Below are 21,326 nucleotides of genomic sequence, written 5' to 3'. Positions count from 1 at the left end.
TGGCCTCAAGCAAATTGGTTTACTTTTGTGAAACACTACGTCGAAGGAATTTCAAAAGCTAAGCCAATCTACTACCAATACCTATAAAAGCAAGATTATTTGTGTGAATCCATATGATCAAAGCTATTCAACCACATTACCGAATGTCCCTCATGGCTCTAATGATGTATCCTCCACATTACCGAAAATACTTAAAACAACATATTAATTGTAATTGGACTTGAAAACAACACTAACTACAACTGACTTAGAAACAACGTTAATGGCACATTTATTTTGCAAGCCACATTAACAACATTAATCGCTTCCTCTCACCTCAATCATACCAGGCCATCACCAATTCGCTACTACTTACAAAGAAAGATCTAGCTTTCACTATCACCTTGTTCGCTCGATCGCTTCATCAAGCCTTCCCAACGTCATATATAATCAATTGCAACAAAGAAATCAATATATGTCCTTTTGTTTCCTCCCCTAACGACTGGCGACGTTGGTGGGGAGGAGAATCCCGGTGCCTCAGCTCCCATTAGTATTTAGGTTAGGGTTTTTATTCTTTGCAGGCGTGACACTCAGACGGATGGTTGCGCTTCTTCGGGTTTGTCTTCCGGGCTCCGGTTCTCCTTGAGTTCGTCCGTCTAGACGTAGTCGATAACGCTCCGGCGTATATTCATGCCATGTTCTTGGGGCGGTGAGGTCAATGTTTCTCGTCTTGTGACAAGATTTGGTCGGGTCTATGCAAGGGTTCAATGGAGACAACCGCGGCTGCGGGGCGCTGGTTCTTAGGGGCACATGCATGATGACTTCCCGGTTGTCATCGACAAAGTCAAGGCGGCTTCGGTAGAGGAGCGGCGACGGCCGCGTGTCGGCGGCTCGTTCTGGCGGAAATAGTGGTCGGTGGTTATGGAATCCTGATATAACTTTTATTATATTTGAGATATTTTGTACTTCCGTTGAACTACGATAATAGATCTTATGATTTTGACACACAAAAAAGCCACCCCCCTCCCCCCCGCGCGTCTTGTTTCTATTTTTTTCCGTCTTCAACTCCCATCGTTTTTTGTTACGAATGGGTACCCACCCCATGCACCCAGGTCTATTGGGTCACCTCCCCACCTCCCATTCCCCCTTTTCCATTGAGCATTCCCGCCCCGTCTCCTATATCTCCCCGATCCGACACCACATCCCATCTCCTCTCTGATCTCTCCTTGATTCAGCGTCACACTACATCTCTCCTGTTCCACTCCCTGTAGTCATGGTGAAAGTCGTGGTCGACGCTCCTGTTGTACCACGCGCCATCCGTACAGTGAAAACCACCACTATCCATGCGCCTCCATTGGCATGCCTCCTTTGGTGTCTCGCCTCCCATTAATGCCTTCCTTCATGTCGCGCCGAGTCATACATAGGATTCTACATGTGCCCATCCTCCTCTTAACGGAGCTGCCGCCACCAAGGATGAGAAATGTCTGTGACTGCTGCCACCGAGGACGGAGTTGATGGACTGTACCGCTACAGCTATCGAGGCTTACCGCCGAGTGCACCAATGTTACCGCCTAGGCTGGGGTGCCCACATTCCTACAGTGTTGCCTCAGTCATTTGGCTGTCCGGGAAAGTAGTTTAGGATGAACTAAAGTCCATCCCTCTCATCTGGTATTTGATGTACGAGTCCTTTTTGTGCTAATGAACAACATGCCATTCTTGTGCTAATCTATCCTGGACACTACAGGGAGTATCTGAATGCATGATTGCAGCTATAACAGTGGTTTCTACATATTGTACGTGATATATATTCCTTGAGTTTTTTTTCTCATCTTTTGGTAAAAACGACATATCTTCTCGAAGAAGTAGTATGCAATTGTTGACGACACTTTTTCTCTTGCATGAGACGACTCAAATGAAAAAGTGTTGAACATGAAATTTCTTTGTCTCGTCGATATTCCTATCCTCTTTGGCCCTTGATAAACTAAAATCCCAATTCTTGTGAAAGAAAATAAGAACAAAATTCACCATGGAGATGAAGAGAATGGTTCTGGATTTTTGGTACAGAAAAAGGTAAGAAGAATACGCAAAAGAGAATAACTAGCAGCAGATGGACATACATATCCTTTGCATCTTGCCCTATTAGTCATCTTCATCTTCATGCTCCGACTGAACCTGCCATGCGAAATTGAACAACAAGAAGAAATAAATTCCGATTTAGCTAAGTTCTGATTTTGCGAATGCAGATTTTCTTCTGGGTGAAATCCTAAGATCTATGATAGGGCGACGATGGCGCTTGTGCACTATTTCCTTCTTGGAGGTGTCGCTTTTGGAGAATTTGGACTTAGAGTGTTGTCTTGGTGGTGGTTCGTGCTGCAGTGACAACGAATCGATCACTGTAGCGGGATCTTTCGTTTTTTCTTCTTCTTTTTGTTTTTGGGTTGCGTGCATCTGTAATGTCTTTAGGACATCTCGTCGTTGTAGAGGCCGGGTGTAATTGGTATCTCCGTGATATTAATATATTTCCTTTGTCAAAAAAGAAAAAACGTGCATACGATTGAAACTATGATGGAACCGATGATAGATATGAGATTACTCATATCGGACAGAGCAATCGAACTATACATTACCAACAAACTTGGCTCCATATTTGTCTCCATGTTGTAGGGTTTACTTGTGAAATTCTGCCATATGTCTCCTTTAGTTGCTGCAGCATCTTCCTCTGATCGGCTGCTCTGCCCTTTTTCAAGAGATCGAACTGGAGAAGAGCGCATGCATCATGCAGTAGATTCAGTTTGAGAACCTGAAACCTAGCAGGTTGACCGACTTGCTGTTTAACAATTACCTAGACAAATTGAGAGCAGCAAGAGCTGCCTAAATGAAATGGAACTTCATTTGACCATATATTTGCACTGCATGCACAACAAACAGCAGAGTAACCTACAAGTACCAAAATTATCGGGGGCCCCCCATTTCATATAATGATTTAGTGAAATCCTAAACAAACATAAACAACAGAAGGTTGAGTGCATACTGTTTCCCAGCAGCTAAATTCCTGCTGCTAGCTATGTAGAGTACAGAAGGTCTGGGAAACATGCTACTCTCAACACCTTCCTAGTGACAAACCAGTTGGATCATTCTGGTGAAAATCTGTGCAGAACTTTTGCCACTCTACAAAGAAAATGCTCTATGTATCTCTGGAATAGGAAATACCATTGCATTCTAGAGTGATAAATGGAAGGATCAAGTTCTTCATCACAGCTATATATCCTCAACTTTACTCCTACTGCAATGAAACAGAGATCACGCTCCAGGCTGTTTTAGCACTGCCAAACACTGAAGGTATGTTTTAACTCCCACTCTCCTCCCAAGCATATCAACTTTTTTTTTTTGACGGCGCTACGGCGGGCTTACGCCGGCCTGAACCTTTGCATTAATAACCAGATAATATTTGCAGCAGAGGAACAGAGGAGGGAGGAGGAGCAGAGGTATCCGGCTTTAGTTTACAATCTCATAGATAGGTGAAACAACATGGTAGCCCAGTCGCGCAGCAAACCTTGCGCTTGCTCATTATTACATCTGCTAGACCAAGCAGAACATCATCAGCGGCAGAACGAGCGATGAGGTGAACCGGTCGAGTGTCATCCCTGAAGACTTTTGCATTCCTTCTTTTCCAAATGTTCCAAAGGATGGCGAGGATTATTGTAGAGCGAATTTTATTCTGCATGTCGTTGGCCCAAAGATCCCAAAGATCTGCGGGTATACCTGGAGTGAGAGAGGAGAGTTCTCCCCACAGAGTAGTGAGCTCCGGGCAGTGCAGAAGCAGGTGGTTTACGAACTCCGTCCCCGGACAGAGAGGGCAAGCCGGAGAAGTTGTGATGCCTCTGTGAAAACGCCGTTCGTTGGTGAAGAGACGATTCTTGTTTGCCAGCCAGAGGAAAATTCTACATTTGTTTGGAGCGTAATTCTTCCAGATGGCCATTGCCAAGGGATCGATAGGCTCTCCCACCCACAAAGCCTTGTATGCCGCATTGCAAGTCAGAGGCTTGCCATCAGATCGTCCTGTTCGTCGGTCTGGTTCCTGCAAATTCAAGGAAACGGAAGCCAGCAAGTTGCGCAGGTAGCCCAGTTCAAGTTCAGCAGCATGAGTTAGGCGTGGAGCGAGGTCGAGGCACAGATCCGGCGAGCTTAGAACCCTGGCAGCAGAAGTCGAGGGTCGGAGAACATGAGAGAACAGAGCAGGGTACTGTGAAGCAAGAATATATGTAGAGCACGGAACCCAAAGATCAAGCCAGAAGGCGGTGGAGGTACCGTTGCCGACGTCCACTTGTGTTAAGTTACGAAAGAGGGGGATCCCCTTGGCGATATCACGCCACACATGGGAATCATAAGCATGAGTAGTGCCTAGGTCCTGGTCGTCGGACCACCCATATCTAGCAGCCAACGGAGAAACCCCGCGAGCCGTGGAGCGTGAGTGAAGCTTGGTTAAATGAGAGAGAAGTAGGCAAGAGTTGAGGTGTTGAAGAGAAGAGAAACCTAGTCCCCCACGAGTGAAAGGCGCACACACAAAATCCCAAGCAACTTTGCATTGACCTCCCGAAACTTTGTCTTGACCCGCCCAAAAAAAGGCTCTGCAACGTTTATCTATTTCAGCGACAACACCCATCGGCAGCAGCAGAGAAGTCATGGCGTATATAGGAAGGGCTCGAAGAACAGCTCGAACCAGGATAGCTCGCCCAGCAATAGAAAGAAGAATCCCGCGCCATCCAGCAAGGCGGCGGTCGATCTTGTCGATAATGAAAAAAAAATCTGCGATGTGAAGTTTGTGAGTAGATAGAGGAAGGCCGAGGTAGGACTGAGGGAAAGAAGCAACCGGGCAACCAAAAATGTCAGCTAAATCCTTGGCTAACTCAGGAGGCACGTGGATGGGGGCAAACGTGCTCTTATGAAAATTGATATGCAACCCCGTGGCTTGAGAGAATTGAAGCAGGATATCTTTTAAGGACTGAAGTTGTGCAGCCTCTGCCGGCAAGATGATCAACGTATCGTCAGCGTACTGAAGAGCTGGGCAAGGAAGCTCCTGATTAATAGGGTGAGCTAACCTACCATCATTGGAGGCCTGGTAGATCAGACGTTGAAGGACATCAGCAACAATAATAAAAAGATACGGAGAAAGCGAGTCGCCCTGTCGCAGCCCCTGTTTGCAGTTGATCCAAGGGCCAGGCTTGCCATTCAGAACAACAGCCGACTGACTGGAACGGTTCAGGCTATCAACCCAATTGCACCAAATCTCGGGGAAACCCTTGGCAAGCATGATAGCTGCTAGAGCGGTCCAAGAGACCGAGTCGAACGCTTTTTTGAAATCAAGTTTAAGCACAATAGCCGATTTTTTGCGCTTAAAGCAAGTTTGAACAATATCAGCGGCATACGTAAAGTTATCCGCAATGCTTCTACCTTTGATAAATCCAGATTGATCCTGGTGGATGATAGAGAAGATAAATGGTTGGACTCTAGAGGTAAGGCATTTGGAGCTTAGCTTGATGATGCAATTTTGCAGGGAGACCGGATGGAAGTTGTCCGGAGAAGTGGCACCTACTTTTTTTGGGAAGAAGCACGATGAAAGCTTTATTAATACGATTTAGCTGGGCAGTACCCTTGTGGAAGTCTTCCATAAGGGCCAAAAGATCAGATTTCACGAGATCCCAATTGGCCTTGAAGAAAGCCGGGCCAAAACCGTCTGGACCCGGGCTTGCATTTGAGTTCATGGCCAGAATAGCCGCACGAAGCTCATCCATAGAGAAAGGCCGAGACAGGGAAAGCGCCTGAGAGTGAGTTAGCTGGGAGTCACGGAAGAGATTCAGAAGATCGAAGGTGAAGAGGGAAGGGGCGGAAGTGCCAAGCAAGTCGGTGAAGTAGCTATGAAGAACGCGTTCTTTGCCTAGGTGGGAGGAGATGTCTTGGCCATCAACATGAAGAGTCTTGATTTGATTTTTGCGAAAACGCACGGAGGCACAGGCATGCATGTAGGCCGAATTCTCATCCCCAACAGTGCACTCTCGCAACTTGGCCCGTTGCCGCCAGTAGTCCGCCAGGCTTTTATTGTAACGATGAAGCGCTACCTTAACCGCCATTCGGAGACTATGCTCAAGAGTTGAGAGGGGTCTAAACTCCTCCAGCTTGTCGAGGAAATCGATGGTTGTAGTGCAGTTGGTAGCTAGACGCTTTGGGGTTTTTGCATTAACTGCCCACTTTTTCGCAAGATTTCTTGACCGTTTTAATTTCAGGCAAAGCATGCCCGCGCTGCCCAAATGGGAGTGGCGAGGCCCCACGCTAGACCAGGTGGTGGCGATTTGCTGCAGAAACGAGTGGTTAGACAGAAGACAGTTATTAAGCCTGAAGATTGATGGTTTTGGGATGTCCGAGGATGCATGTAACAAAATTGGGACGTGATCCGAGGTAGTCCTTGTCATAGAGGAGAGCGTGGAGTCCGGGAACACCGATGACCATGCCATGCTAACGAAAGCCCTATCCAGCCGGACTAGAGTAGGGTTGTCTTGTTGGTTAGACCACGTGTAGAGGCGGTCTAGGAGCGGGATTTCTTGGAGCTGCATGGAGTTAATGGCCGAAGCAAATAACCTAGCCTCGTTAGTGTTAAAGTGGTTGGAAGATTTGTCCCTTGGGCGAAGAATAAGGTTGAAATCCCCGAAGACCAACCAGGGGCAAGTAATCGTAGACGACGCAAGGATTAGGGGGTCCAAGAATTCATGTTTAAGGGATAGATCGCACGGCCCATAGACGTTGGTAATAGCGAAGGAGACGTCAGATGCCCGGAAGGAGAACCAACACGTGATGAAGAACCGGTCTAGATGAACGTTAGTGCACTCTAGATTAGCGTCGTCCCAAGCGATTAGCAGCCCCCCGGATGCCCCAACCGACGGGAGGAAATGAAAGTTTCTAAGGCCGATCGGCAGGAAGGAGACAACCTTAAAAGGAGGAATATCTTGCAGCTTAGTTTCTTGAAGGCAAAGGATCGAACCTTGGGCAGATTGTAAAGCTTTTTTTACATCAACGCATTTGTTCGGACGTCCAAGACCCCGAACATTCCACGAGGCGATGTTAAGGCATTTATTCATTGGGTAACAGATTAGGCGACGAGGGACAGATATAATGGGGATAGTGGTAGATAACGATGCCCGTGAACGGCCAGGTTACAGCGGATAACAAAAACGAACCAGGGTTGATGTTATCTAGGGAGAACCCTAGAGCTACAGAATGAGATACCCCGATGGCAGCACTAGCACAGCTGCGAGAAACAAATACATAGGGGGGAGAAAGACAAGGCGGCATGCTACAACGGTAAAGGAGAAAGATGCTACAACTAAAATTGGCCAGGGAGTTGCAGCTGCAGGTAATGAAAGACCGGTAGCAGCGCCGGTGACGACCGAAGAAGTTGAGGCTGTCACACATCGGAGAACTCGGGTGCCACCATGTTCAGGTCGATCTCAGAGACACCACAAGCTTCCGCCAGCTCCAACACGTCCGAGCGAGGCAGAGGGGACGGCACCTTCGCCGCCAGCTCCATGAGCTCGGCCGCCGGCAGGAGCCCAGGTGAAGAGTCTTTCTGCTTGAGCCCCTCCAGCTTGGACTTCTTGAGCAGCGTGGCCTTCTCGAGCATGGTCATGCGCCTGGGTTCTTCCCTCTCCTTGAGACGAGCGCTGCGGCGCGTGTAGACGATGGAGGTCTTGCCCTTGGGAGGCAGCACCGGGACGACGATAGAGGAAGAAGGCGGTGGCGTAGTAGGTGAGGCCGGCGGGGCCTCGAGCAGCAGAGGCTCCGGAGAGGGGGCGAGGGGGGCGCCCGAGTCGAAGCGCTCGATGGCTTCCATGACCTGGGCGTCCCCGGAGACGATGTTGCCGAAAGTGCGCCCGCGCCAGTCCATGCAGAAGATGTCGGCGTCGGTGATGGGCTTGCGCCTCACCCCCACCGTGCCAACCTTGTTCAGGTATCCAATGGAGCAGGAGGCAAGGTTGGCAACGATGAGGCGCGGGGAGCCTGCCGGGCGCATGGGGATGCGGTAGAAGCACCTCTCGCCATTCCGGCCGGTGATGCAGATGTCGTAGAAGCCGGCGAACAGCTTGACGTCGACAGCGGCCGGACGAGCGTCGAGGGGGACCGCCATCACCATTGGCTTGTGGTTGGCCATCATGGTCTGGCCCCCGGGGAGAACCACCACGCGGTCGCGGAGGAGCGCGTCCGAGGGCGGGGGAGGGGGCGGAGCCAGGGCCTCATCCATGCCAGCAGGGAAGTCTCCATCCCCACCGTCACCCCCATCGTCACCTCCATCGCCTCCCCCATAGCTGTTGTCGTCGTCGGAGTCAACAGGGAAGGCGGGGTCCGGCGGCAGCTCCTCCGAGCGTACCACCAGGACCGTAGCGATCGCACCGAGGCCAGAGAAGCCATGGACGGGGATGGAGTGAGGGACATCGGTGAGGGTCCTGCTCTTGACAGAGACGAGGACGGCCGAGTAGTCAACGCTGGTGAGGCAGATAGGATCTATCTGGATGGGACAAGCAAAGGGGACCACGGAATTGGTGATAGTGTCGGCGAACCAGTACTCGATGGGAAAGTCTTCGATGTTTAAGGCGGAAACGGTGCCCAGGCGAAAAAGGAACATGTTGTCGGTGTCCTCGTGGCAGACCAGCTGGACAGAGTTAACTGGGCAGTTGAAAGGGCTAGATAGGCAGGAGATTTCTCGTTCATAGGCCGAGCCAAAGATGACAAGGCCCGCCCCAAGAGAAGAAGCCCTAATGGCCACCTGGGGGTCCCCCGCCCCGGACTGGAGAGCTCTACGGATGGAAGCGTGGGGAGACGGGCACGGCGGGTTGACAAAAGCAAAGGCAAGGTTCTGGAAGTGCTCAAGCGGAACATGCGGCATGAAGACATTGGATTAGTCTCTGCGATGCCGCGGAGGGGAAGGAGGAAAAATGGGTGGGATTGCATCCGAATCAGTGGATTCCTCCCCTGATTCGAATTCAATCTCCTCCGGATCCTCTTCCTCCTCGCCATCAACATCGGCGGCATCAACTTGCTCAGGGAAGGCGAAAACGCGTGGTGGTGGGGAGGCCATGCGGGGGGGGGGGGGGGGGGGGGGGGGGTGAAGGAAGCTCGCCATCCTCAGAGGAGGAGGAGATCTCGATGGGCACCGGGATGAAGTCAGCCATTGGGGCCGCGGTGGGAGAAGAGGAGCTACCGGAAGGCGGAGCAAGAGGGGAGCTGGGCTCGGAGGGGGTTTGAGAGATGTGAGAAGGGGTGGATGAAGAGCCGAGGCTTGGGGGTGGTAAAATAGCCACGCAGAGGCGCTGGGCATGCCCCACCTGCCAGCATCGAAACGGGTCTCTGCACTCCTTAACCCAGTGATCACGAGCAAGGCAGCGATGGCAGCGCATGCTGAAATTAGGGTTTCTGGGGATGGAGAGATGGAATGATTTCAGCCGAGGAGGGGTATGCATGCTATAAGAGGGGGAGGAGAGGACACGGGCGTAGGATTCCTTGCCGCCACCAAAGGGTGGGGAGAGCACGGGGTTTGAGGTGTTGGCAGCCTGCAGGGGCGAGGAAAAGGTTTCGGGAGGGACGTAGTCACATCCCGTGAACAGAGCCCTAGTTGGCGATTGTGGGTTGGGCTGGCAGGGTGGCATGCATGCCGGATACGACAGCCAGGGAAGTGGGCCTTCAGGCCTTGGCAGTAATCCAGGCGCCAGAAGATCAACCGGAATCACCCAGCGCGAGCGAATGGGCTTGGAGGCGAGGCGAGCTGTGGTTGGATGCATGCCGATCTCCATGCAGCGGCCTACGTCCAGGGAGCGATCATAGGTAGGCCATGGCAGCGGGCCCGGGGGAGTGGGCAAGATTCCACTTGCGAGGACGTCCAAAACGACAGAACGCATGGCAGGTTTCACTGGGCGGGTCGGGCACGCGGTACGGGACTGCACAGGAACTAATTGACTATGGATGAGGTGACCATCAGCAGCAAGGATGTCAACTTGCTCCTGTTGAGAGGAGGCCGAGGGAAGTGGATCAGACGGCAAGCCCGAGGGACTGGCCAGAGGGTCAGCAGCGACAGCGCGCGTGGAGCGTTGGTCAGAGCGCGTTGCATCAGCGAGGGCCAAAGGAGGCGAGGGAAGAGAAGAGCTAGGCGGTAAGGTGGGCGCAGCAGGCAATTCAAACTCAGCCATGAAAAGCCTCGGAGGAGCGTAGGCACGTGCCGGAGGAGCGACGTGGAACGAAACGACAGTACCCTGGTAATTGATACCTTCCAAAGAGACAATGAACTGGGCAATACGCTTACTAGCAACCGAAACCGAGAATAGGCAAGCACTAAACTGACGACAAACAGGGGTTTCGAAAGTAGAGCCTAACCAAGACTTAAGCAGGGCGGCAATGGAGGAGGCGGCGGGCGGCGGCGACGGCAGCATCACTTGGACCCAAACCAAATCCGGTGATGTCGAGGCAGGCGCCGGAGTGAGAGGGAAACATACCGGCGAGGAGAACTGAGTCAGCGAGTAGTGAAGAAGGGCATCGCCCGGCGTCCGAAGAAGCGGAGGCGAAGCCCCAGCCAGCCGGCGACGCAGCATGGTCGGAGTGGAGGCGGCGAGGAAGCCCGGCCGGAAAGACGACGCCAAGAGCAGCTCCTCCTTCGACGCGAATGAGATGGAGGGAGGGAGCCGAACTCCGGCAGCGTCCGTCCCTCCAAGAGAAGCCTCACGCGGCCCGAGGACGCCAGAGGCAGCGAAACCCCCCGGCGCACGCGCAATAGCAGACCGCAGGCCGTGCCCCATGGAGGCAGCGGCGTCTAGGGGAGACCGAGGTGGTGGCCGCCGCGGCCGGAGCGGCCAGCGGCGCATGCGAGACGGGGATCGCCTACCTAGACCGTTCTCTACCCATATTTTTCAGTGCGCCGCCTTGAGAATTTTCTCCCCCTGTCTGAAATTCAGAAAATATCAACAACTTTTGCACCTCAAGATACAACTACAGAACAGAGCACAACTGATAGTGAAGGATAAATGGAGCTATCCGGGGAAAACTAGTGGTTATTCTGCTATGAAATGTACAAAGCTCTAATTGGCCCTAGTACTACTCATATGATCTTCAAGCTCCTATGGAAGTGTGCTGCACAACTTACACATAAGTTCTTCTGGTGATGCTCTATGACAGAATTAACACCAGATACCTCTTGAAAAGAAAGTCTATGTACTTGGAAGACTATAACCATGCCATATGCAACGAAAAGTCTGAAGAAACACTCATGCCTCTTCTCTGGGACTGCAACTTTTCCATTGATTGTTGGGTATACTACCAAACAGAAGAAGAGGCATCTCTAGCTATGATGAAATATGCCTCGGGCTCACTGAACTTCGTCAAGACATTGCACTTGACATAATTCGTGTAAGTTGTTGGAGTATTTGGTCAGTAAGAAACGATAAGATCTTCAGGATGGCAGCCCCACATATCATGATCTGGTCCTACTATCTGAAAGAAACCCTCTGTGCAACAGTGTACAGAGCCAAACTAGTTATAGCACAGAAGATACAGTCCTGGATAGATAATCATTTGTAAATTTTTTTCTATATGTTTCCGAGAGCTGGAATTAGTTAGTTGTACTCATTTGGATTGCTATTTTGTACTTTTTTGCTTTGATATATATAAAAAAATAACATAGAACGATTGTTCTACGGTCCAGGCTTCAAAACAAAAACTAAGATGGAATGGAATCAAAACCATACTGAGATGGAATGGAATCAACAAACTGAAACAGATAAAATGACAGTCTATTCAAGTCACTGCATTTATTTAATGCCAAATACCTCGAATGTTTCAGCTTGTACAGAGATTCAGCCAAGTCAACAAAATTTGAGGATTTTATATCTGACTTGAAAAGGTTCCCAATGAATCACCTGCCTGTATCTTCAAACTCCCAATTAACATTAATGATCTTAGTGATTTCTACTCTTGTAAAGTTCTCCACTCAAATTCATCTGATTCCAATCCTTCGGTTTCTATGGAAAACCTAAGAAAGCTTTGCAAACTATTTTTGATGTTTTCTCTTGTGTCAGTTATTAGTGCGTCATCTCAAGCTAAAAATTAAGCGAATGAGCGAACAACATCATGCATATTGCAGAAATCTAGACCAATATAATCTGGCTCTGGCTCTCTAAGGTTATAGTATTAGTTCCCTATAATACTCAAATCCTAATTTTTATAATCCATCTTAATTTCCATGAACAAAACCTTCACTGTCCACATGCCAATAATTTCAGAGGATACCAAATCTTTCTTTTTAGGTTTAAGGGAGAAATGCAAAAAGAATTGCCTCAAACAAGAGGGCAAGTCCTCATAGCTAAGAATATTGTATATTTTTTCTCTTCTGGCATTTAGGATACTGAGCAAATGGCATCATTTAAAACCTTTTGCCAAGCACGTTGACCTTTCACCCTCTGGCAAAGGAGCTCTCCCATCATTTTATAACAAGTTGTAGAGATCACAGATTTCTATAATCTGAAAGCCAATATCCTTCAGAATCTCAATCTCGGTTTATTCTTTTTCTGTAGTGAGTACCTGCAAGGAGTTGGATACATAGTTAATAACGTACAGACAGCACACTAGCGCTGACTTGTGCCACTAATTTTCGCACATATGCTAGATCGTTGCGATAATTAACTAAACAAAGGTAATCGTTGTAATACCTTATTTTAACTGCCAAGAAAAAGTGATCATGGTCGGTAGTTGCATGTGCATGTTGTAATTACCAACACATGAGGACTATGTCAGGGTGCCATTTGTGACCCATTTGACAACGACCTATCTTACCAAACATGTCATGGTATGTTATTTCAAGTAATTTAGTTATCTTCTTTCCTTTTTTGTGTCCATCATGTGGGGCGGTCTGACATCGTTGCTTTTTTATGTTTTCAGAAATTTCCTAGGAATGTAGCTTTGAGAAGTGGCATAGTGAGTGATGAAGCATGCCTTGCTGGACCATGCCTTGGAGCAAGGGGTGTCGTCAGTACGTGTGTGTAGACGGTGGACACGGACGGTCGCAGCAAGGAGGGTCGGAAGGTGATGCTCAGGAAGAATCTCTAGGTTCGAAATGCCGGGCTACTCACTATAGGAACACCACATGCCCCAACTTGAAGATGATGATCGTCATTGATATCATCTAAAAGTGCATGTATGATATTTGTGTCTTAAATTGCATATATAGTTTGATTGTGTTGACGATGAAATAGCTAGTTTTCCTGAACATACATAGTGTTGGTTCTAGATGATCAATGAAGTTGTGAGATTGTTGGTCATTTTATATACGTTTGGCCACACATTAATCTGATTGTTTGTTAGTTTTATCTTTAATATGTGCCGCTTCCATGTGGGATGCGTTGCCATTGTGCCGCATTTTTTTATTCGCTGGAAACATAGTGGTGACGTGCCTAATATCGAACGCCACTAGCTCAAGAATTATCCTACTGGGTTCTGGCATTTGGTGTGCCACCATTATATCTTTTACTGGTGGCGTGGTGCCCCACGCTGGTGGTGTGTGGGGCACCACGCCACCAAGGTGGTTTTTGACACGTCACCACTAGCGTTTTCTGCACTAGTGCTTATTTATGCATGGTTAGGCACTTAGTTGTGCCGCATCACTTTAGCATTTGCATTCACAAACTTGTTTACACACTCCACCAACCTACATGTCAGAGTCGCTACTATTCTACGACATGTTCTAGACCCCAGTCCATAGAATCGGCTAACCTATATTACTTCCTGTTGGCATTGTTGCGGGACTTCATAACATTGCTCGAGCCGGACCAATGGTTCTTCAATGGAGGTAAGGACTTCTACTCCAAGGCAGAATATGCCGTCCTATCCAAGGGGGACGAGGAAGACCAACATGCCGACCTAATCTGAAGACACGCACACCCACCAAAGTTAAAGTGTTTATGTGCCTCCTGTTTGATTGCCGGCTCAATGGCAAGGCCAACCTAGCCCAGAAGCATATCTCAAATGACTCCGCATTCCCTCGCTACAACCACGAGTTCGAAGAGAAGGAACACATCTTCTTCCGTTGCCCGCTCTCAGGCTGCATCAGGCAAAGGTAAGGGATTCTCAAGCCCAACTGCATTGACAATCTATGGAATTGGGGGGCCAAGACATGCACCCCCAATCACTTGGCCTCATCATTCTAAGCATTTCGTCAGCTTGATATCCACTCAGTTATGTCGCTTCGGTTCATGATTACCTACTTGGACATTAGGTCACACAAACTTTGTAAGCATGGACAAGAGTAAGAACAAAAAGTCCCCTGCGTCGCTCTCATGGGAAACTCGGGTGGAGCCCTACCCCCACATCCCCCGCCCACACACTTCGTCCCTCTACTCTGCCCATTGGTGACAGGCCCTGGTCCCCCGCGTGCAAGGGTGCTCTTGTGGTGCGCGTGCGATATCTCCCGGTGCGTCGCTGTGCTTTGGCAAGGCTGCAGCGTGATGCACTTTCCTCGTCGGGCCGTGCTCTGACATTCAGGGGGTGTTTGGTTCCAGGGACTTTTTTGTGTTGGGACTAGAAAAAGTCCCTAGCAAACCAAACAGGGTGGGACTTTTTTGGGACTTTTTGTTAAAAGTCCTTAGAAGCACCTCCTTAAGAGTATTTTTCAAAAAGTCCTAGGGACTAGAAAAAGTCCTAGGACTAGAGAACCAAACACCACCTCAGCATCTCGACCCTCCTTCGGCGGTTGCGCCCGCTCGCTGCGGGGGAGGACTGCGACGGAGAGACCGTCCATCCTTGTGGCCTGGAGAAGGAGCTGCGGCTGGCATGCCTCTGGATGATGTGGGTGGTGGCTCTAGGCGACAGCTGTATGGGCCTGGCCCCAATCTTGCGTTATCCTGGCTTGGTGGCAGAGTTCGCAGTTAGATCCGCCGGACAAAACATAACTGTGTCCGTTGACGGCGCGTGTATACGGAAGGGTGTATGCGTTTGTTTTTTAGTTTAGTAGCACACACCTTGAGAGGATAGTGATATACACATGATGTGTCTTTTCGGAAACCATGAAAGTTCTTCATTTAGTTTAGTACCACTTGTGGAAAGGATGGCGCGGTATCGGTGTTGCTGTACTGGGTAAGTGTGAACACTTGTGTTATGTAAATTGAATGCTCAAGATAAATCTGATTTGCACAATTATATAGATTGGATGCTTAAAATAATTATAATGACAATGATTCATGTGGTGGCTTCAAGAAGATCTAGAATTAATAAAGTAATCTATAATAGATGATGATAATTAATATATATATATATATATATATAGATAGAAAATAGGCATTCCCTCCATTTCTAAATATAAGACATTTTAGAAATTTTAATACAGACTACATACATATGTATATAGACGCATTTTAGAGCGTAGATTCGCTCCGTATGTAATCTATATTAGAATCTCTAAAAAGACTTGTATTTTGGAATGGAGGTTGTAATAGATAGATAGATAGATATAGGGATGCAAGCAAACGGTCCCGGACATGCGGACGCCGTCCGCTTGCATCAGTAGATAGATATAGATATAGATAGAGATAGAGATAGATATAGATAGATATATAGATTTGGTATTCTAGAAATAGTTTTTCTTGCGGGGCTAGATATAGTTCTTTTTAATAAACTTGATGAAAGTACCTTGAATTAAAATAAAACTCATAAAATATAAAATATATACGATATTTAGTAATATAAGACTTACATGCTCTATAAAAGCAAACATGCAACCTCGCAATTCGCAATCAGTCCTGCAATTAGAGCACGCACAGCTGGAATGCAAATGGAGGTCATATACCTCGGCGTAGCTCTTGTGTCCATGTCCATTGTGCTCTTTGTTGCTAGGTGCAGCCGCAAGGCGAACGAGCCGCCGGGGCCGTGGCAGCTGCCTCTGATTGGCAGCCTGCACCACCTCGCCCTCTCCAGGCAGCTCCCCCACCACGCGATTTGTGAACTAGCACGGCGCCATGGGCCGGTGATGCTCCTCCGGCTCGGCGAGGTGCCCACGCTGGTGGTGTCGTCCAGGGAGGGTGCCCGCGAGCTGATGAAGACCCACGACTTGGCGTTCGCCACGCGGCCCCTGAATGCCACCATGCGCGTGCTCACCGACGGTGGCCGGGACATTGTGTTCGCGCCGTATGGCGAGTACTGGCGCCAGCTCAGGAAGATCGCCGTCTCGGAGCTGCTTTCGGCGTCACGCGTCCTGTCTTTCCGCGCCGTCCGTGAGGAGGAGGTCGCCTTCATGCTTCGCGATGTCGCGCAGGCCGCAGCGGCCGGGCGCCCCGTGGAGTTGCGTGCGCGTGTCTCGGCGCTCGTCACCGACATCACGGCCCGCACCGTGATGGGTGACCGCCGGTTCAAGGAGCGCGCGGTGTTCCTTAGCGCCCTCGACCGCTCTGCGAAGCTCTCAGCGGGGTTCAACCCACCGGACCTGTGGCCATCATCCAGGCTTGTTGGCTGTCTCAGCGGGGCCGTGCGCCGTGCCAAGGAGTGCTCAGATATCGGGAATGGCGTCTTTGACGCCATCATCCGTGGGAGGACCATGGGAGGCCAGAAGGAGCACAACTTACTCGATGGTCTTCTAAGCATGCACAAAGAGGGCAGGATCGACATGGACACCGTTAAATACGTCGTCTTGGTAAGTACTATGACTTGTTACTCTGCTTACTACTTGAGATACTTGTCCCAATAAATTTCATAGATTTAAATAGCGCGCTATCATACTGGGTACACAAGGGTGTACAGGTCTACAGCGCGCGAGTGCTCTGCGTACATGTCACGTGGACGTCGGAGGCCTAGATGCTTTTGCATGTGCGTGGGGCCTTCCTGGTTCAATACGGGCCAAAAATAAATAAAATACGTGACATATACTCTGGCAGCACAGATCCCCATGGCGGTTCAATGGCCGAGATTCCGGCCTGCCTGCAGGACGGCCTCCGTTCGCATTTTCCGGCTATCTTAGCGCTATAGAGTTTCCAGCAGCATCATGCTAAGCAGCCATTTAGAGTGTTATAGCGCGAAATTAGCATGCTATCATTACTTCTGCCCTATTTCTCATAGTCCGTTGTTTAAAACTTTGATAAATTTACAAGAAAAGTCACAACTTTAGACCATCAAGAAAAGTGCAACTTCACCTTATTTCACTTTTAGAAAATCACGGTGGATTGAAACTTAGTAAAACCAGTTTTTTAGATAATGAAAAGCTCTCCCCTTCATGGTATCTCAGAACTTTCGTCGCAATATTTTTTTTTCTGAGTGACTCTTCACAATGTTTGCATGCGCGGCAGGAAGTATTCAGCGTTGGCAATGACACGACAGCGACGACGCTGGAGTGGGCGATCACAGAGCTGGTCAAGAACCCTAAAGTGATGCAAAAGGCGACAGCCGAAGTCAGGCAAGCCTTCGAGGCCTGCGGCACCGTGGCAGAGCATGCCCTCGGCAAGCTCCCCTACATGCACCTCGTTATCCGGGAGACGTTGCGGCTGCACACGCCCGTGCCGCTGCTCCTCCCGCGGCAGTGCCAGGAGCCATGTCAGGTGCTAGGTTACGACGTGCCGCGGGGTACACATGTGCTGGTGAATGTCTGGGCACTGGCCCATGATGAGCGCTACTGGCACGACCCGCCCGACGAGTTTCGGCCCGAGCGATTCGAGGGCGAGGCGGCTGTGGTGGACTTCAGGGGCACCGACTTCTCCTTCCTTCCATTTGGCGCTGGCCGGAGGATGTGCCCAGGGATAGGGTTTGGCCTCGCCAACATCGAGCTCGCCCTCGCAAGCCTGCTATTCCACTTTGACTGGGAGGGTCCACCACCGGGTGAGATTGACATGGCCGAGGAGTTTGGTCTAACGGTGCGGCGGAAGGCTGACCTCCTGCTGCGTCCTGTCCTTCGGGTGCCGTCCCAATAGTCTTGCCAGAAGGAAACCATGATTGTTAGCGCGCGCATGTGTGTGTGTGTGTGTGTGGGTGGGTGGGTGAAATCTCTCAAATTTGTGTCGCGAGTCTCTGTGTGTGCGCGCGCGCGTGTGCGGCGCGCGTGTGTGAAATCTCTCAAATTGGTGTCGCACAAGCCCGCTATTTGTGTTGGCCATGTTTGTATACTTGGTCAAACTCGGAGTTGTTACGTTTTCCGAGCCATGGGGGCATAGTATTTTGAGGAAAAAATTGTAAGTTGTATTTAGGTTGCTTTTAAGTCAACTTTTGAAATTTGACCAAGTTTATCAACAAAAAATATCAACATTTCTAAGATAAAAAAGTATCGACCCTGGGGCAGGCCAGGATGGCGAGTGGCACTCATAGGTAACCCCTAGCCCTCTCTTTGGTAGGTGTCCATCCTCCGTGAAGATAATACCTTCTGATATTTTTTCACATTTTTTTATCTCGGATTCACATAGATGACGATGATAAGAAGTTAATAACATGTTGGCCTTATGATTGCTCCATAAATAAAAAAGATGCTTGGGTTATTTCTCAACAAATGGGAACATTTAACCTTTGGTAAAGCACGTGCACTCAACGGACCTTGAGATCACCCATAGGAACCAAGAAACCAGGGAGTAAATTTCAGTTCTCGAAGTGCCACTGGACGAACCAGGGAGTAAATTTCAGTTCTCGAAGTGCCACTGGACCCTAAATTGATGCTGGATTTGCCTAATGCAAGTTTTTAATTTTGAAAGACCCAGCAGTCAGCATCACTCTTCCATTGAGATTGGTTAACAAACTTATAAGTATAATAAAAACTACGAGAATAAAGCTCCAAGGAGAGAGAAAGAGCTTATCAGGTTAAAGCAAAACCATCCCCAAAGATCTAACTCCTGATTTTATTTAGGGTAATCAAAGCTCCTGTTGTGCAGGACGAATGGCAGGGTCCATAAAAAGTTCTGCAGGATTTGGGCTGTGGCCCAAAGATGAAGCTTTGTGAAGAGATACAAATTTTGTAAAAACAAATAGGAGTAGTTTACATAGAAATATATCTTAAAACAAAAAAAATTATTTTTTTATAAAAAAGTACTTAAATAATATTATTATAAATAATTTCCATCAAAATTATATAGCCCCTCTATCCACAAATATTAGAGGCCGTTGATTTTTAGCATCATCTTTGAACTCTGTCCTATTCAAAATATTAGTTCAAATGTGCAAAATTACAAGTCCTACTTCAAATAACGTCAGTGATAAAACAAATTCTAAAAAAATATATGATATTTAATAGATTTTTTGAATAATACAAATGGTCAAACGTAACTCAAAGAGTTAACTGCATCAAATATTTGTGGACGGAGGGAGTATTTCACATATTTCAAATTTGAAAAACCTGTAGTTTTGTGATACAAGCTCAATTTATTTTTTGTGGGTTTCAAATACTTAACTAGATAGCCCACCACTATAAATGACGTTACATTTCTACGGATTACAATGATTTTGATGAAATCCACCGCATATCTTTTTGTAGTAGTGTTTGTTGATTTTGGCCAGTACAAATTTGCATAAACCAAAATCAGCAAACACTAGTAGAAAACAGAGCTTTATTACCGGTTGGTAAGGGCCTTTAGTGCCGGTTCTACAACCGGCACTAAAGGGTGGAGACTAAAGCCCCCCCCTCCCCACCCCTTTAGTCCCAGTTCAACAGGAACCGTCACTAAAGGCCCACCACGTGGCGCGAGCCCGCGCCATGGTATGGGGGACCTTTAGTACCGGGTGGTAACACCAACCGGGACTAAAGGATTTTTTTGATTTTTTTTTAAATTTCCTGAATATTTTTCCCGATTTTCAAATTTCTGAATTATTTGACGATTTAATCGTTAATCACCCCTCGTCACTGCTCAAGTGTGGAGCACTCATTCCAAATCGTCTAACTTCCTGGCCGGTCACTCATCCTCTCACTACTTCAGGCTGAGCACGCTTAACTTCCGAGTTCTATTCCCCCTAGTTTTCAAGTCTGCACTTGTTGTTTTCCTGACAATAGTAAGCTGTCAATCCTATTAACCCTCAGGAGTTTATCTTGAGCATTAGGTCACACGTTTCACCGTTTGAGTTTGAAACTATTATTCTAAAAAACAATAATTATTTAGTAACACTAATATTTCTTGAATAAGTAGTTTGACCACAGTTTGACCAGAGTTGACCAAAATTCAAAAAACTAAAATAATTATTTAGTAACACTAATATTCTTGAATAATTATTTAGTAACACTAATATTCTTGAATAATTATTTAGTAACACTAATATTTCTTGAATAAGTAGTTTGACCAAAATTCAAAAAAATTGAAATTTGAGCATATCTTTTTTTCCTTTTAGAATTTGAGGATTCTAAAAATTTGCAAAACGGCCTACGGCAGTCATAATCGGATGCGCATTTTCGTGCTGAACATTTTGATATATTATACGTTTTTTTGACATCGTATGCAAAAGATATAGTCGTTTTACTTTTTCGTCACACTTTTTTTGCAAAACATGTCCAAATTTAAGTTTTTAAATTTTCCTAACTAGTAGATGTAGTAACGTAACTACATCTTGAAGGATTTTAATTTTTGAATTTTTTATCATTTTCTTTCGGTTTTTTCAAAACTGAAATGGCGATACACGGGGGGAGGGGGGGGGGGAGGTATGAAAATTGCCCTATAGTGCGGTTTATTTCTCCAACCGGGACTATAGGTCTAACCTATAGTCCTGGTTTGTGTCACAAACCGGCACTAAAGGGGCTCGTGGGGCCCCGGCCTGACGCCAGCCTGCCACCACTCCTTTAGTACTGGTTCGTGGCACGAACCGGTACTAAAGGTTCAACATGAACCGGCACTAATGCATAGCCGTTCGAACCGGCACTAATGGTCACATTAGTGCCGGTTCAGTTACAAACCGGGACTAATGTGCTTCACATTAGGCCCCTTTTCTACTAGTGAAAAGAAAATGAGAGGGAGTGTGTATAACGGTATACTAGATGATACCCCATGCATTGCAGCGGGAAACTCGACAATAATTTAGAGAAATATGAAAAAATGCAACTGATAGTGTGTGGTATATTGGAGTGACACATTTCAGCATGAAAAGTTAACATTGATGCATTTTCTCAATTCCATTCTTACCAAACTACTGTAATTACAGCTGCTCATTCGAGGGCTTTGAAGAATATTGCATCGTGACTTAGATTGAACATGGCAGAACGTTTTGATGTAGGCTACAGTGTATTGACAATAAGAAAGAGAACAACATGATATTTAACGCATGAAAAATGAAGGAAAGCTAACTAATAATTACCACAGCCCACCGAGCCAAAGATCTAAAAA

The 21,326-nt window shown here is 47.8% G+C and overlaps 1 protein-coding gene across 1 annotated transcript; it reads left to right on the top strand.

The window, feature by feature from the left end:
• The first annotated feature begins 15,776 nt into the window (after positions 1-15,776).
• LOC109761800 (dolabradiene monooxygenase-like) lies at positions 15,777-18,401 on the top strand. Its single transcript, XM_020320624.4, has 2 exons — positions 15,777-16,684; positions 17,334-18,401. The coding sequence occupies exons 1-2, from the start codon at positions 15,824-15,826 to the stop codon at positions 17,949-17,951; spliced, it is 1,479 nt and encodes a 492-aa protein (XP_020176213.1). The 5' UTR covers positions 15,777-15,823; the 3' UTR covers positions 17,952-18,401.
• Positions 18,402-21,326: the final 2,925 nt, after the last annotated feature.

This window comes from Aegilops tauschii, chromosome 4, assembly GCF_002575655.3.
Source record: "Aegilops tauschii subsp. strangulata cultivar AL8/78 chromosome 4, Aet v6.0, whole genome shotgun sequence".
In the NCBI taxonomy this organism is placed as follows: domain Eukaryota; kingdom Viridiplantae; phylum Streptophyta; class Magnoliopsida; order Poales; family Poaceae; genus Aegilops; species Aegilops tauschii.
This window is presented reverse-complemented; position numbering and strand designations above follow the sequence as displayed.